We start from the raw sequence: 16970 nt of genomic DNA, 5'->3' as shown, positions 1-16970 counted from the left end.
TTGTTGTTTCTTCTTGTACATACATACAGTGTCCATTGACATATATATATATATATATATATACATATGTATACATATATAGAGCGTAACGTTATCACTCCTATCGCTATTTAGCCATGTTTGTTACATTTATACATTTTGCTGTAGTAGCCTCCAACATGAAATAATATTGTAGTTATAGTCGAGTTTTTACACTGATGTATAACACACACTTTCAACGTCTTTGAAAAAGTCTCTCACCAAGGGATCCTAACGGTCGTATGACCGTTGTTCGTGAAAATACACACACTGAGAAAAAAAATTTGTCAATCCCAAGAAATATTTAGTCCGATACGTTCAACTAAACATTTTAGTTAGTTAACTAAACATTAGTTAAATTAATTAATTCTTGATTAAAGAAACGAAATAAATTGTTGAAACAACCGATATTTAGTTAACTAACTAAAATGTTTAGTTGAACGTATCGAACTAAATATTTCTTGGGATTAACAATTTTTTTTCTCAGTGCACCAAAGAAAAAGAGGAAAACAAGTCAAGTCGGTATTGCAAAGTTGCGAAACAAATATTTAGCCGCGGTTTCTTTTTTATTGGTCAAGGGACGAAATCGCAATCGCAGTCGCGGCCGCGAGCCGCTAGTCTGATTTGGGCTTTACATGTCATTATTATACAAACAAATAATTGTTGAACGTAAGATAACGTTTCGACAAAAGAAAGGTACGTTGTAGGAATGATACAGAGGAATAAAGGTCGATGCAGACACAGCCGTGCCGTATCCGTACCGTGCACGAAACAGAAACATCAGACAAGGATACCTATTGTCTCCATCCTTGTCTAATGTTGTCTCTATCCTTGTCTAATGTTAACGATACGGATACGGTACGGGTACGGCACGGCTGTGTTTGAATCGACCCTAAAAAAACAAAACTACTATGTATATTCTAAAAAAAAAAAAAAGAAAAAAAAGTTGCACGAACTTTGTTATCGTTGAATCGCAACATCTAGCCACATTTCAAGCGGAAAACACACACTTCTGCACAGCGCATAATGCGTAAGCATAAGAAAATTGATTGGTCCATACACATGTGAATAAGGAAATAGACCAATCAGTTTTCTCATGCTTACGTATTATGCGTTATGCAAATAAAGTATGTGTTCCCCGCTTTACCCCATCTAGAGCAATTGGCCCCCGAGATGTTTGTTAGTCTCACAGTCAGAGAATTCAAGGGAATTGAAGGAAATCGTTTTGTAAGACATGCTTATATTATTACATTGTTTGAGATCACGGTAATTCGTAGCGAAAATCGCTTTCGGTTGCATGCCAGTGCACGCACGCTTTCGATAAATTATAACTCGCTTGGATTTTCGTTTTAAATGAGTCGTATTACTGTTAAGTTATAGCATGGATTTTTCTAAGTTACTAAGTTCTAAGTTACTACGTCCATTTTTTGTAAAGTTATAAGCGGGGAGCACACACTTCTGCACAACGCATAATGCGTAAGCATAAGAAAATTGATTGGTCTATTTTCTTATGCACATGTGTATGGACCAATCAATTTTCTTATGCTTACGCAATATGCGTTGTGCAGAAGTGTGTGCTCCCCGCTATAGCGTTTTAAAAATTCACATAGTATACACATACGACGCATCTATGTGTATACGTCCGTATCTCGCGTTAACAGTATGTAAACAGCCGGGAACCCTCGCACGACCTCGCACCTCGCACTCGCATTGTCTTGTGTACGAGACCGGTAGAATTTTCTTCGAATGCGTACTTAGCTCGGTCCTTAGTTCTGTCTGATTCTGTCACATTCTGTCACGCTCCGTGCGAAAACTGCGAAAGCACTCGATAGTCGAGACCGACTCTAATAAAGGTAAGCATGTCTTACAAAACGATTTCTTTCAATTCCCCTGGATTCTCTGATTGTGAGACTAACAAACATCTCGGAAAATTTATACAAACGCGAGTAAAAATTTCGAGTTTGTACGTAAATGTCCAGGACGGATGTTTATATTAGTGCGACCAAACATGCGTAATTTCCTTTTTGATTTTGCACAGTACACTAGGCAATGTACAGTTTATTGATATCGCACAAACAGTACATTTGATAGGTGTCCAAAGGCACTGCAAAAGCGATGAACGCAGTTTATTATAAAAGTGTCGGCGATCTCGGAGAACCAATATCATCAACTAATGATGGTTTTTTTTTTTTTTTTTTTTTTTTAAGAATATACATAGTAGTTTTATTTTTTTATTCCTCTGTATCATTCCTACAACGTATCTTTCTTTTGTCGAAACGTTATCTTACGTTCAACAATTATTTGTTTGTATAATGACATGTAACGCGGCTAAATATTTGTTTCGCAACTTTGCAATACCGACTTGACTTGTTTTCCTCTTTTTCTTTGGTGTATTTTCACGAACAACGGTCATACGACCGTCAGAATCCCTTGGTGACAGACTTTTTCAAAGACGTTGAAAGTGTGTGTTGTACATCAGTGTAAAAACTCGGACTATAATTACAATATTATTTCATGTTGGAGGCTACTACAGCAAAATGTATAAATGTAACAAACATGGTTAAATAGCGATAGGAGTGATAACGTTACGCTCTCTCTCTCTCTCTCTCTCTCTCTCTCTCTATATATATATATATATATTAGTCAGTCCAGCCGGTTGGTATTCGCATGCTAATTTCTCCTGTCTAACCTGTCCGTTTATCTGTCTAATTAGAGCTGCGCCCATTCGTATCTTATTCGTATTTCATTATAAAAAATCGATTTGCAGATTATGATTCAGATGAAACTGCTGATCGTGCGCGCAAGATAAAGAACAAGCCGATCGTGAATCAAGATCCGAAAGTAACGGAGATCAATCGCTTGAACAACGTGGTTCAGGAACTGCGGCTGGCCCTTATTATGAGTCAAGAACTCGGCATAACGTGTCCCGAGGAGCATGAGGCACTCGAGGAGAAATATCGTGTATTGCAGCACAAACTCAGAGACAGGCTGGAAAAATTAAATTTGAATTTAGGAGAAATTGCAATTATGCACGAACGAGCGGAAATGGCAGAACAAGCTCGAGAAAAAAATAGATTCGCCATGACATTATTATTAGATGAATTCAAGCAAGTTTTACAAGATTTCGATACTTGTTCTGAAATCGATGACGAACGGCGTAATAAACTAAAAGCGATATACGAAAGGATGTTGGGTAAGAGCTTTTCGCAACGCGAACCGTTGCGTTAATTGTCGCAAATTATAAATTTTGGTGTGAGGTTGGTCTGTAACTCTTCTCTTATTTTACCCGCACAGATATCCAAAATGATGAAAGGAAAGCATCTGAAGAGCTTATAAATTATGAAATATCCAACTCCAAAAATTGCGTCTCACACGTGGCGGAGGATGTAGCGGAACGTGTACGTGTAGAGGAATCGAACAATGTCGAAGACAGTTTGGATTACTTTGACAAAAAGGAAGAGGAACACACCTTACGGCAAGCGGAGCGAAACAACGAGGTGCAAAATATTAATAAGGAACTGGCGCTTCAAGAAAGCCTCGTGTCGGAACTCATAAAAAACGCCACCCAAGAAACTGCCGAAAGCCGTAAGAACATCATTGAGATGGAGCAAGAACTCAAACGGCTACATGCGGAAAAAGAGGAACATTTACAAGCGGTACACGCGCACAACGTCAGCTCCAAGTAAGTCCAAAGTTGATGTACGTGGTGAGACGCCCTAATCGGTCGTTTTGTGCAAAAACGCGTCGATTAAGCCTAAGTTCAACGAAATCGGTGAGGAGGCCACTTATTCTGCATATTTACCATTATACTTTATATTTTCCATCTTTTTTAAGAGAGAATATGACATCCAATAATCATTCCTCACATTGCGAAAATGATGTCAGATATCCTTATACTGACAGAGTAGCGGTAGGAGAGGATTGTGTTGATTTCATATATCAATTTGTAAAGGATAGCAATACATCCACAAAGAACTGTAAGAATACTGCTAGCATAAGTAATATTCGTAATAATATAATTGGAATACCTAGCAATTTTCCAAGCCATGAAGATTTTCTTGTGGTATGTGTATTTTCTGTTCTGTAAAAAGTATATAGTCACAAAATCTAATTTATGCTACAACATTTGGTGATATTCAGTACTTTTTTTTACTCTTTAATACTAGGAGACGTATAATTTAGATATTTCAATATCTCCATGGCAGAAACAAATGCCATATACTTGGGTACCAGAGGATCAAAAAGATTATTATTTTCATCATATTGGTATGTAACACTTGATTTGATAAATAAGATATTGTTAAGGAAAATGTTTGTGTTCAGGAAAGGTTATAATTAAATTTTTTATTTTGAAGATCTCGAGTTTCATGAAGCTGTATATCCAATCAGAATCTCTATATATGAAGTATATAATTTTGGGCACGTAACTAAAGTTTGGGCTCAAGATTCTTTAGATGAGTGTCGGTGGTTTCCATTATGGGTTGGACCGCCTCAATTCTATGAAATTTGTCATCCAATCAAACGTAGACGTTCGGAATCACGGATATTTTCTCCGCCGTTACGATCTTGTAACTTTAAAACCAAGATGCTCAGATTACAATTCACATCCAACTCTTGCACACAGCTAGATGCTGTGATGCTGATCGGTACATCAAAATTGATTCTTCCTAAAAATCCTGAAGATAAGAGCTTAACTAATCTTTTACACCGCATTCGGGCACAACGACATTCTTGTTCAGAGAGATTTTGTTCTTCTCGTTGTTGTGAAGAATTCTCAAGAATTCAAGACAATTTTCAAGACACAGAAAGTTGGCCCTCTTGGCATTCCTCTGTATTGTTTGACCCTCATAATACAACACGTGATTATGAAAATGCATACTTGGATATACTTGATCTTCAAAAAGAATTTCCTAAATATTGCATTATTTATAAAAGGTATTGTATATTTGTCGACATTAAGTAATCTTATTTTATTTTCTTAACCCAGGGTGTCCACCTCGGATGTTAAACGGCAGACGGAACAGCATGTTACGCTCGGCATGTCGGCTACACAGATGGTGGAGCTTGTGCGTCGCTGTACCTTGCACAGCCGTGCCTTCCACATGCTGTAGCATGCTATTCCGTCTGCCGTCTAGCATTACTGGCTCTACCTCGTTAATTTTGTCCACGAATAAGTAATTTTGCATTTTACGTGTCTTTAATGTTTTTTTTTTATTGATTCTACTTATAAATAATAAATAAGAAGTACCTTTTCCAAACAAATAACATTGTTTCCGTATACCGAAATTACCAATTTTCAAGTGCTTCAATAATTCAACTTTTTTGAGCGGGTTCTCTTTGTGTATTTTCCTTTCAAGTACCATTATTGAACTATAAAACCCTTGAACAACTTTTTTTTTAGCCACACATTCAAAAAATATCTTATTATTTATCAAAACTCGCATTTTACAGTTTTCTCCTGACGTTTCGACACTTAAAAAAGAAATTGCAACAGTTCCGGTCTATGTAGAAATCACTTTTTGAAATGTTAAAGATGATACAATGAATTTTTATAGATTTTTCGTAAAATAGAAACGCTTTTAAAAACACGCTGTCCGCGCAGTGTTAACAATAAAATAATTTGTGTTCCAATGTTATTTGCAGCGGCATAGCAACGAGTCACAAGAGCAAGCTCGCACACAAGCAAGTATCTCGGGAGGAAGATATGCCATCTTTTAAACAGGGATATCACCCTTTAATAAGAAATCATTGGAATTATGTAAAATTTATAGAAGATATCAAACTCTCTTCGGGAGAATCCAAGGAGCAAGAGGACAGTTTTTTTGCGCTTCCTGTAAAATATTCGAAGTTTATTTTTTGTAATAATTTATTATAATATAATCTTATGTATTAAAATTTTATATTTTGTTTTTGCAGGATGAAACAATACGAATAATATTAAAATACTTGGATATGAGGTCGTTTTGCCGTATGAGCAAAGTAAATAAACGCCTAAATAATTTAACACAGGATCCTATTCTCTTCAGAAGTTTGAACTTAAGAAATTTAAAAAAAGAATACTCTAAGGATTCATACTTTTGTTATGATAAAATTCTGTTTTATTTTGCATCTAAATGTAAAGATTTACAACAGTTGGATCTTACGGCGAGCTGCATTTCTGAACTGGATTTCGTAAACTTTCTTCAGAGTTGCGGCCATTGTTTAACGCACTTACGATTAAGTCACTGCAATTTTGTTGACAAATTATCTCTATTAAAAATTTCACAGATATGCAAAAATTTGAAAGGTACATAAATAAATATGATTGTTAAGATTACAGATAAACTGTATATGACCAATATATACATTTTTTTTTAGTATTGGATCTTAGTTATTGTCCTCTGGGGAGAATGGACCAAGAAGTTTCGAGTCTCGAAAATCTAGAATTTCTAGTGAATTTAGACGTTAGAGATTCAGATATAAGACCTGAACCTCTTTGCAAAATACTGCAAAAAACTCGCCGGATGCGTGAGTTAAATTTAAACTTTTTTCTTCGTCAAGGTGATTGGTTAGGCTGGGACAAGACACCGTTCGAAGCACTACATTTGGACGCAATTACAATACAGTTAAAAAATTCGTGTCCAGACTTGGAAATAATAGATTTATCGAGCCACATGATTACATCGCGAGGTATTCATGCCCTCGCTGAATGCAAGAATTTACGAAAACTGACAATGATGGAGATGTACGTGTGTGCTACATTTTCTTTTAAAACACATATTATTTTTTATCAAAATGTGTATTTAAATTTCTTGCAAACATCATGAAACGGTTATGTTGTTTTTCTTATTGCGATTGAAAAACCGCATAATAATATGACTTTTGTTCCAGGAACTACAGCAACAGAGATGGCACAATCCACACAATCGATAAGCATAGCTGGCGTAGATTGTTTTCCTTCTGTCAGTGCTTAGAAGAAGTCAATTTGATAGATCTACACACAGATCAATCTTCCATCAATGAGTGTGTCTACGAAGGACTGACACTGTGTAAAAACTTAAGACAATTATACTTGTGGGATATATCTAGTTTCGCAATTCTTGAGCAGTGTCCTAAACTGCAAACAATCTATGTTATACGGAAATGGCCCGACGACGACACACGTGATAGGCAGGCGTTCATTGCTCAGGCGAAGGAAAAATATCCACACGTGTCTATCCTTGAATATCAAAAGGGAGTGTATGAAGAAGATGTGGAATGGTGGGGATGGTAATAAATAAGTGGCTTCCTTACCGATTTGGCTGAAATTTAACAATATATTATGTAGTTTGATGTGTTAAATTCGAATATAATTTTATTGAAAGCAAAATTATTCCTATTTTTTTTTTTCATGATAAATCCCATATGTAATGGAATTGAAAATTAATTTCAATTACATTTGTTATATAATTACATATATATTCTGAAGATATCCATCCTTGAATTTCGCTTAAATATCTCATAAGCGAACGTAAGCATCCTCCAGTACATCCTTTATTTACATATAGATGAACTAAACCCTTGGTATCTGAAAAATCCGTGTTACTCCTGTCGACCCTTAATTTGTTAATTTTTGAATAAAGAATGCAATAAATCATTAAAATAATGACGGAGCAATAAGGAGCAATGAAGGAGCAATCGTTCTATGCCGGATTTAGTTGCATAGAGTTATTATAAATATGTTTTTCAATAAAAATTAGAAATTTTTTGTTTTTATTAAATATCTCAAAAAATAATTTTTAAAGAGGAACAATTGTTGATTCTGAGGGAGCAATTAGGGAGCAATCGTTTGAGCTATAGTTTATTAAAAAATATGAACTTCCAGCGCCAACTTATTTCCGGTACAGTTAACGATAACTAAATCTGTCTAAAAGTTACTTTGAGTTATATACATATTTGGCAAGATTTACAACATTAGAAAGAAGTTCTCTAAAGTATTCCCTAAAGTATTTGTAATATAAAGAAAAATAATACATATGAAACATATACATATATAACAAATATGTAAATTTATGTACACATAATTGTAAATACGATCCAAACAATCCAAAATATGGCAAAGATCAAAACAATTTTAAACGTTTGGTGCGTCCAATAAAATCTAAAAAATTAAAGAGATTTTTTTTATCAACAAAAACTGAACTTAAACCAACAAAATTAATGAAAAATTAAAAAGTATCTGTTACCTCTTATACTTGATGCGGCTCATTTCTAAAGTACTATCATTTTCATTTAATAAATAAACACGTATGCCCATATAAAGATCAATTAAATATTTTGTCCAGTCGAATTCAATCATGCTAAATTTAAATAATTGCTGATCTTCCTCACTCAAACGATTCCACATCGCTTGAACATTGTCAGTCGAAAAATTCCATTCATTAGTGCAAAACGGTTGGGTCGCGTCGGAAAATATGTCGATCTTCTTACATGACTTCCACATTCTGAAATACATATAAAACTATTATAATTTTTCATATTATAGATGAAATCTTATTTAGTTTCGAGAAATGCCAACTATGATATATATATTGCATATATATATTGCTTGATATATATATATATATATATATATATATATATATATATATATATATATATATATATCAAGCAATAGGAACAACACTTTAATTTACGTGATACCTTGGGCTACGATTTATGCAGATGTTTATAGCATCTATAAATAAGGCCGGAAGGAAATGACCCAGCCAAACGCAAATTCTATAAGGTATTTTTCGTTTAAAGTAAATCATTAAGGGGAAATATACGGCATTGCGTAAAGGGTACATCTTGTTTGCTTCAAGAAGTGTATAACGGTATTTATTCCATGTAGGTCTATCGTCTGGTGACACGAAATTGTAAATAAATGTATCCTTGTTTCTCCTACAAAATAAATTTAAACACAATTACGTTGTACATTATACATCTTTACATATTAGAGTCATTTATAATCATATCCTAATGTTCATATGTGTATGTGATTACGGTAATACCTAATTGTAAGTAATTAACGTATTTAAATACCATATATTTGTCCGAGTTCCATGCTTTTCAAAAATATGCCCCTTTCCCCACAAATTACAGTATTTTGAAATAGTTTTATTTAATTATAGTTAATATTTATAATTATGTAAAAAGTAGTTGGTGGGCCTGTCAGATATATATAGATAAATAAAAGAATATTTGCGATATTCTAGATAGGTAAAGAATAATAACAACTGAATTCTAATTCTTTTACTTTTCTGATCTGTTAACTTTCATATTCAATTGTTATATCTTCATGATGTTAGTTTGTTACAAGCATTAAGAAATAATATAAATGTACGTATAATAAATCATTAGTGCTGGTCTACAACCTTGCTTTAGAGGGTATTTCAGCTCTAAGCCGTAAGAAATTGACCAATCACCGTCGAGTATTTTTCTCATGTTCTACTGTGATTGGTCAATTTCTTACGGCTTAGAGCTTAAATATCCTTTAAAACAAGGTTGTATACCAGCACTTAAAAATCATGTTTGAAAAATGATCTAAATAATTTAAAAGGTTGAACCATTATTATGATGGCTATTCTCTGATGACAATGTTCAAAATAGTAAAAATAAAATTCTATGTAAATTAGCTACGGAGATGTGGGTCAAATACCTGATCATACCTGAATTGATTATTACCAACGTCCCACGCACTAGCGATTAAACCATTAACGGTGAAGTCGACAGGCACTATATTTGCCTTCATATCAGGATTACAACGATGAAATCTTGTGATACCAAGTAGCGAAGTTACTGTGATCCCCAATGGGCCATACATATTGTCTATCCATCCAACAAGTGGTTCATTGGCGCTAGATAAAACTGAAAGAGATCTTAATTATTCCCCATTATGTAGATTCGCAAAAATCAAACTTATTGTTAGCTAAACGCAATACACACACAGCCGCGATTGTTTATTATTATTTTATAATTATAGAATTTTATAGCACACAATTATGCAAAGCAGTTGAAAATAATTATATATAAATGTTATTTAATAAATTCTTTAGCAAGAAAACTGCTGGTTTTTATAATTATTCTGTTACCTATTGCAGGTCGAAATATTCCTACTGGCAAATCTCCCATTTCGTCTCTGAGAAGTCCTTCCGCAATCGCTTTCGTGAATGTATATGTATTCGGCCATTGTGACATGATTCTAGCCAAACGGTAGAATATCTTTCTTTATTGATATATTTAATTATTATGTTATATTAAGCATCAAAGAATTACCTAGATATTTTTTCCTCCATTATGTTTTCATTTAAGTTCCGTGTGAATATGATAAGGTCTTTGTGGTTGATTGGATACGAGTAGAATCGCTCTTTAATATGTTTTACATGGCAGTTTGCATATATTGTTGATGTGTGAATAAGTGACTGCAAATTAAATGTTAAGCGTAATTTATGTTTTTTTTAAATTAGTAAAAAAATTGCAAAATATAAATAACTTTGGTAATTATTTACAAAAAGACTCCACTCGCCAATGACCTTAATTTTGACATATGTTGTCAAGGTCCTGAGTGACCTTCAAAAGGTTTTAGCCGGTGGTCGTTTTTTATTAAAAAGTTATTAACAAAAAAAGTTTGAAAAATATATAGCAGCTATTTTGAGTATTAGAAGACCAATATGTATGTGGAAATAGGGTAACTATAAACGAAGGAAAGTCATGTAAAGCAGAGAATAATTCATACATTGAAAAATATACAATTAATTGTTTTCGCTTTGTAAAAATTTTGTTTATTGTGTGTATTAATTTTACAGCGGATACATTCTAACAAGGTCATTGGCGAGTGGGGTCTTTTTGTAAATAATTACCATAATTTTTTGCTAATTATTATTATACTGGAACACATATTAGATAAAGGAATCACCTTTAAATTTGGCATGCGCTTTGCAAGTTTTAAGATGGTGGCGGTGGCATTAACGTTTATCATCGTAGAAGTTTTAATATTTTCATTAAATCTCACATTTGCTGCTATGTGAAAAATTATGGATACCTATAATAAATATACATGCTTTAAGTAGAATAAGGTACAGAATTTATTTTTAATTGCATCGATAATTATAATTAGATAAATGTAAAATGTAATGCTTTTATAAATATGCAATACATTATTTATTGTATTAGAATGTAGTAGTATAGACAATTTAATGATATTGATAATCTGAATTAATTACCTGATTTATCAGAATGTTCTCGTCATTTTCTGACAATCCGAAGTCTTCTGTCTCGAGATCGCCTATGATCGGTACGATTTTTTTGCGGAAATTGGGTACCTCTTCTTTTACTTGGTCAAAAAGCTATGGATTACAGATTTGAATAACGATCATTTACAAATATACATCATGTTTCGATATTGTTTTCGAGATACTCACAGGTTTCTCAAACATCTCGTCCAGTCGGCTTTTGGGACATTTGTCTTTTTTCAAACGTATCAGCAGATATATCCTTGAAATATCGGGGCAACTTCGTAACAGTTTTTCAGTTAAAAGTTTTCCAACAAAACCAGTCCCTCCTATAAAACAAAATAACAAAGTGATATACATTATGTACGTGTATATATCACTGAAAAAAAAAATGATGTTGTATCAACAGCATCAGTGCGTAATTGAAATAAAATCGGTTGATGCAACTTCAATATTAATGAACGAAATGCATCAGATAGTTGATTCATAATCCATCAGATATTAATATCATTGTAGTTGGAATATTTCGTTATATCAATCATATATATATCTACTCATCCTAAACACATAATTCTTTATTTTCTGTAAAATTTGGAGCCCAGTTTGCTCCGCACAAGAGCCCATCTTGCACGGAGGGGCGCAGCTTCCGGAAAAACATTCCATGTTTACATGGCTCTAGTGGACTCGAACCTGGTTCCTCAGATTACGAGTCTGGCACTCTACCACTAGACCACACTGCCGCCCTAATATAATTCTTTATTATAATTACATATGAATTAAATAACTTTCTTGATGTATAATTGAATACCATGTAATCTATGTAACTACATCTGCTGTCACTTCAACTGCGTGAAATACTTAAAGGAAATCAACGGTACAGTTAATGCTATTATGGTTACTATATATGCACCATCTTGTTGATTTAAATATAAATTTATTTAATCTGTATATACTTTGTGTATATTGCTACAAATCAGTTATTTGTCAGATATTGCGCTTAAATATTATTGATTTATTTTAAACCATTTCTTTAATAGTACCGCAAGAAATATGCATCGGTGCATTTATTGATTCTAAACTTATGAATACTGCTAAACACATGCTCGTAAGAAATCGAAAAATGTGCATTATACCCCTCAAAAAAATATTAAAAACCTTTTTAGAGTTGCCTGATGTAAAATATGACAAAATAATGTCAAACATTAGAAAAAGTGAACAGAACGAAATAATAACAAGTATATTACAAAATGAAATATGGCATTCTATTAAACAACTGCATAACAACGATGTATTACCTTTGATTTTTTATTGCGATGAATTGGAGATAAATAATCCATTAGGTACTCATCGAGGTTTACATAAGCTTGGAGTAGTATATTGCACTATCGGTGGTATCGAGGAACAATACGCGAGTATGCTTGAAAATATTTTTACTTCATTATCCACGAGTTATGCAACAGATAGGTCCTCTCAAATATATGTTGTCCATACGATTCGAAGCAAAACATAAAGAACTTAAACAGACTGCAAATGCTATTACATCAATGCTGCATATTCATTAGCTATGAAACATCAATTACAATTAAATTGTAGATTTATCTCAAATAAGGGGTTTGAAAATCGCTTAGAGTAGGGTGTCATCTTACATGAAAATTTGATGGATATCGACCTTTTCAATAATTTTAAATATATACTACCGTTTGTTTCTTTTGATAGTTATAAATCTTTATCTTGGATAAAGGTTAATGGAACATTTTATAAACCAAACAGATAAAACTAATAGCAAATTTGGCAATATTTAATATATTTTTAAAAATGATTTACATGAAACTTTCTTTATACATAAGGAACTAAAAACAGTGCAATTTAATTCTCATTTTCACGCATATGAGATAGAAGACACACAGTCTTGGAAATTTATGGCTCAGTCAAAACTTGAGATGTATAAAACTTGTAATAAGCATTTTATTGAGAGTAAAATCTATATTCCAGCGCTTTAAACACTTCCCTTCACTATTCAGCTTTCTCTTCAGTAATTTTAACTCTTGCATTGCTAAATAATTTACATGAAACTTTCTTTATATACACTACCGTTCATAAGTTCGTGAACGCTTGCGATTTTCTCGTCTTTCACGAAAAGTTATATAAAAGGTTAAAAAAATTTTGAACGCGAATCACACAATCACACATTATAAGAAACATTTTTCTTCTTTGTTTTTTTTATAAATTTTTCAGTTTTGAAGTTAAAAAACATTATATAAAAAATGAGTTCTTACACAAGAAGTTCGATATTATTGGGAGAAATTATTGTATCATTTTTTATATAATGTTTTTTAACTTAAAAACTAAAGAATTTGCAAAAGAAACATAAAGGAGAAAAATATTTGTTATAATGTGCTTAATTCGCGTAAATTTTTTCAACATTTTTTAAATTTAACTTTCCGTGAGAGACGAGAAAATCGCAAGCGTTCCCGAACTTATGAACGGTGGTGATAAGGAACTAAAAACAGAACAATTTAAATTTCACTTTTACGCATATGAGATAAACTGTTCATAGTTTAAGCTATGCGATGTGATTATATAAGTACGTATATACAAAGTGTTTTTTGCGATTAGTCTAAGAAGTTTTTTTTTTTTGTGATCTATAAAGCTTGTAATAATAATTTTATTGAGGGTAAAAACAATATTTCTGTGCTTTAAACTGTTCATAGTATTTAAGTATGCTATGTGATAATATGTAAGTGTTTTTGTAATAATTCTAATAAAGTTCTTTGTAACAAAAAAACATTTAATTTTTTTAACTTTCTCACCTTTCACAATTATGTAACGATATTGTATTTTGCGTTATTTGTAACACAATTCCTAGTTTGTAACGTTGTCCATGTTGCCACATTAAAATAATGTAATGTTAAAACTTCTATCATATTCTATTACTTTAATTACATGTATAATTTGCATAATTATTAATGTCTACTAATGTGATTACCAAATAAACGATAATATGTTTGAAACATACAATCGTTGCTGTTGTTTTAAATAGATGTACAATTCGTAAAAGCTATTTATGTATTTTTCTTTAAAAAAAGAGGAAAATATAAATAATTTTCGATTCAATGTAAACAATTATTAAAAACTTCTTTTCTTTGTCAGTGAAATTTAATAAGCGGTATTATTTGACCAAACTGACGCTTTACATTAATTCAATCCTCGACGTTTCGACACTCGTTTTGTGTCCTTATCCAGAGTACTAAATCTACGAAGTCATGTTACATAATAATATATCGCAACGATATATTATTCGTTCCGGTTACCTCTTAACCCTGTGCTACATCGCATTGTTAATTCAGGATGGATCGCGGCTCCTTCATTTTAATAATTAGACAACATCGAAATCTGACCAAGTGATAAACTGCGAGAAATTCACGTGCGACTAATATGAGATAGGTATATAATTTTTGTTCCTACGTCCTTTGTTCCTCGTTGCGATATATTAATATGTAACATGACTTCGTAGGTTTAGTACTCTGGATAAGGACACAAAACGAGTGTCGAAACGTCGAGGATTGAATTAATATAAAGCGTCAGTTTGGTCAAATAATACCGCTTATTAAACAATTATTCTTTACCTATTTAATGTAAGGATTAATTGCTTACATTAAATAAAAAATTATTTATAATTTTCTCTTTTTTAAAGAAAAAAAAACAGCTTTTACGAATTCTACATCTATTTAAAACAACAGCAACGATTGTATGTTTCAAACATACTGTCATGTTATTTGGTAATCACATTAGTAGACATTAATAATTCTGCGAATTACATATAATATTAAATGATCTAAAAAATAAATTCACTTGCTTTCAAAACCACAGTTTTCTTATTCTTAGAGCAAGCATTAATGGTTCATTTAATAGTTAATATAATTGAGCGAAACGTATAAGTTATATATTAAATAATATATTTAATCAATTAAAATATATTTAAGTTTAATATATAATTATACCTAATGTAGCTTCATCTGTATGAAAAATGTAATCAAATAATTTTGTGTTTACCTTTAAAACAAACTGATATATATTACAAATAAAAATACTTTTAAAACAATCACTTTTTTATTCTCAGGGCAAGCGACAATGATTAAATCAATCGTACGTATAAAACAACTAAATGTATAATTTGTATATTGGATTATATGATCAATCAAATAAAATATAACTTGTACAAGATTTAAGTAGAAGTACGGTTGCATTTATTCCATTTTAAGTTGATACAATACAACATTTGTTGTATATTACTTTAAAATTAATTAATATTAATTTCAAATGAGTTGATTCCAGTAAAATTTATAATGAAAGAATAATGTATGTACGTCATTCTAACAATCATATATATTATTATCCTAGATTACAATGTAATTCAATTCGTAATTTAGTAGCGTTCTTACAATTTAATGTACGTTTAATGCAATATCCTATATCATTAATTGAAATTCATACATTGTTCTTTTAATATACATTTTTAAAATAAATATCAATAGCAAATACAATTAAATGAACTATTTATTTTTCTAGCAGCCCGTGACGTCGACGTTTAATTGAAGCAACCACATTTTTTTTAATTTAGCAGCATTTTTTTTCAGTGACATATACAGGGTGTCACGTTGCTATACGTGTAGCGAAATATTAGGAGAAGCGCTTTATAAATAACAATGGCTGTGCACGAATGTCGCTCCATGTATAGCCATTTGTTATTTACTTAGCGTTACTTCCGATGTCTCGCCACGCGTTTAGCTACCTGAACGTTGGGCTGCAGCTTCTCATCGAATAGCACGGACGCATCTTGATTCGCGTATTTTATTAATTAATTTTTCATTGATTATTAAGAAGCATACAAAACGTAAAGGACTTTTCGCAAATCAGTTTTATCCGCTCTACCTGCTCACAAACATTGGTCCGCATATTACATGGCACCCTGTATATGTACGAGACAGCACAAAATGTTGTTTGAAAATTCAAGGAATATTCAAAATAAATATAATTTAAATTTTGTCGATATCTTAATTATGGGATATTTTTCGGTTGTTCTGATGAAGAACAAACAATAAACAAATATTAGCTTCAAAGACATTTTAAGAATATTAAACATTAAATAGCATCAATTATTTTATTAAAAATATTACACTGTTCAATAAAAAATATGAGAAAATAAAAATAAAAATAAAAAAGGGGCCCTCATACAAAATTGTCTAAAAAAGATTCCTTTTTCCAAAAAAATTTTTTTACGAAAAAGCTTCCTCTATGAGAAAGCAAAAGCACAAGAACAAAAACGCTGAATACGATTCCGCTTGCTAAATTATTCTATCATGTCGCAATTTTGAGAAATTTACAGAAATTTAAAGAAATTTGCAAGCAAAAATAGATTAATACCTGTAATGAATATTGCCTCTCCGGCGTAAAAGGTTTGTATTGGTGTTCTGCTTGCCATGTTGACGACTGCTTGCCACTTCGAAGACTGAAGACTGTAAGAGAAAACTTGTTGTTTTAGGCTGCGTTCGGAGAGCGCGTGCTATTAGCGCTATTGAATCATTTTGTCTTTATCGCTCATCAAGTGTAAAACAAGGATAGAATAAGTAATTAGCGTTAATAGCGCGCTCCCCGAATCTAGCCTTATAAATTATGCGATCATTCCCGTTTTCGTGGAAAAATAAAAAGTCAAGGCTTCTT

At 32.1% G+C, this 16970-nt stretch overlaps 2 protein-coding genes across 4 annotated transcripts; one reads left to right on the top strand and one right to left on the bottom strand.

Moving 5' to 3' along the window:
• Positions 1–474: 474 nt before the first annotated feature.
• On the top strand, positions 475–8212 carry LOC139808500 (uncharacterized). 3 transcript variants are annotated; one of them, XM_071770550.1, is made up of 10 exons: positions 475–1871; positions 2786–3211; positions 3313–3700; positions 3853–4081; positions 4185–4284; positions 4374–4953; positions 5662–5851; positions 5935–6304; positions 6376–6742; positions 6889–8212. In XM_071770550.1, the coding sequence occupies exons 2-10, from the start codon at positions 2917–2919 to the stop codon at positions 7268–7270; spliced, it is 2901 nt and encodes a 966-aa protein (XP_071626651.1). In that variant the 5' UTR covers positions 475–1871; positions 2786–2916; the 3' UTR covers positions 7271–8212. The 3 variants fall into 3 exon arrangements, with proteins under 3 accessions (XP_071626651.1, XP_071626653.1, XP_071626652.1); XM_071770551.1 differs by lacking the exon at positions 475–1871 and having other exon boundaries at positions 2717–3211; XM_071770552.1 differs by lacking the exons at positions 3853–4081; positions 4185–4284; positions 4374–4953 and having other exon boundaries at positions 478–1871.
• A 1323-nt stretch (positions 8213–9535) lies between these two features.
• On the bottom strand, positions 9536–16731 carry LOC139809122 (fatty acyl-CoA reductase wat-like). Its single transcript, XM_071771795.1, has 4 exons — positions 16674–16731; positions 11439–11578; positions 10110–10239; positions 9536–9885 (listed from the first exon to the last, which is right to left on the bottom strand). Exons 1-4 carry the CDS (start codon positions 16729–16731, stop codon positions 9650–9652), a joined length of 564 nt encoding a protein of 187 aa, XP_071627896.1. The 3' UTR covers positions 9536–9649.
• Between the last annotated feature and the right edge of the window lie 239 nt (positions 16732–16970).

The sequence above is a fragment of the Temnothorax longispinosus genome, chromosome 2 (genome assembly GCF_030848805.1).
Source record: "Temnothorax longispinosus isolate EJ_2023e chromosome 2, Tlon_JGU_v1, whole genome shotgun sequence".
Taxonomy (NCBI): domain Eukaryota; kingdom Metazoa; phylum Arthropoda; class Insecta; order Hymenoptera; family Formicidae; genus Temnothorax; species Temnothorax longispinosus.
This window is presented reverse-complemented; position numbering and strand designations above follow the sequence as displayed.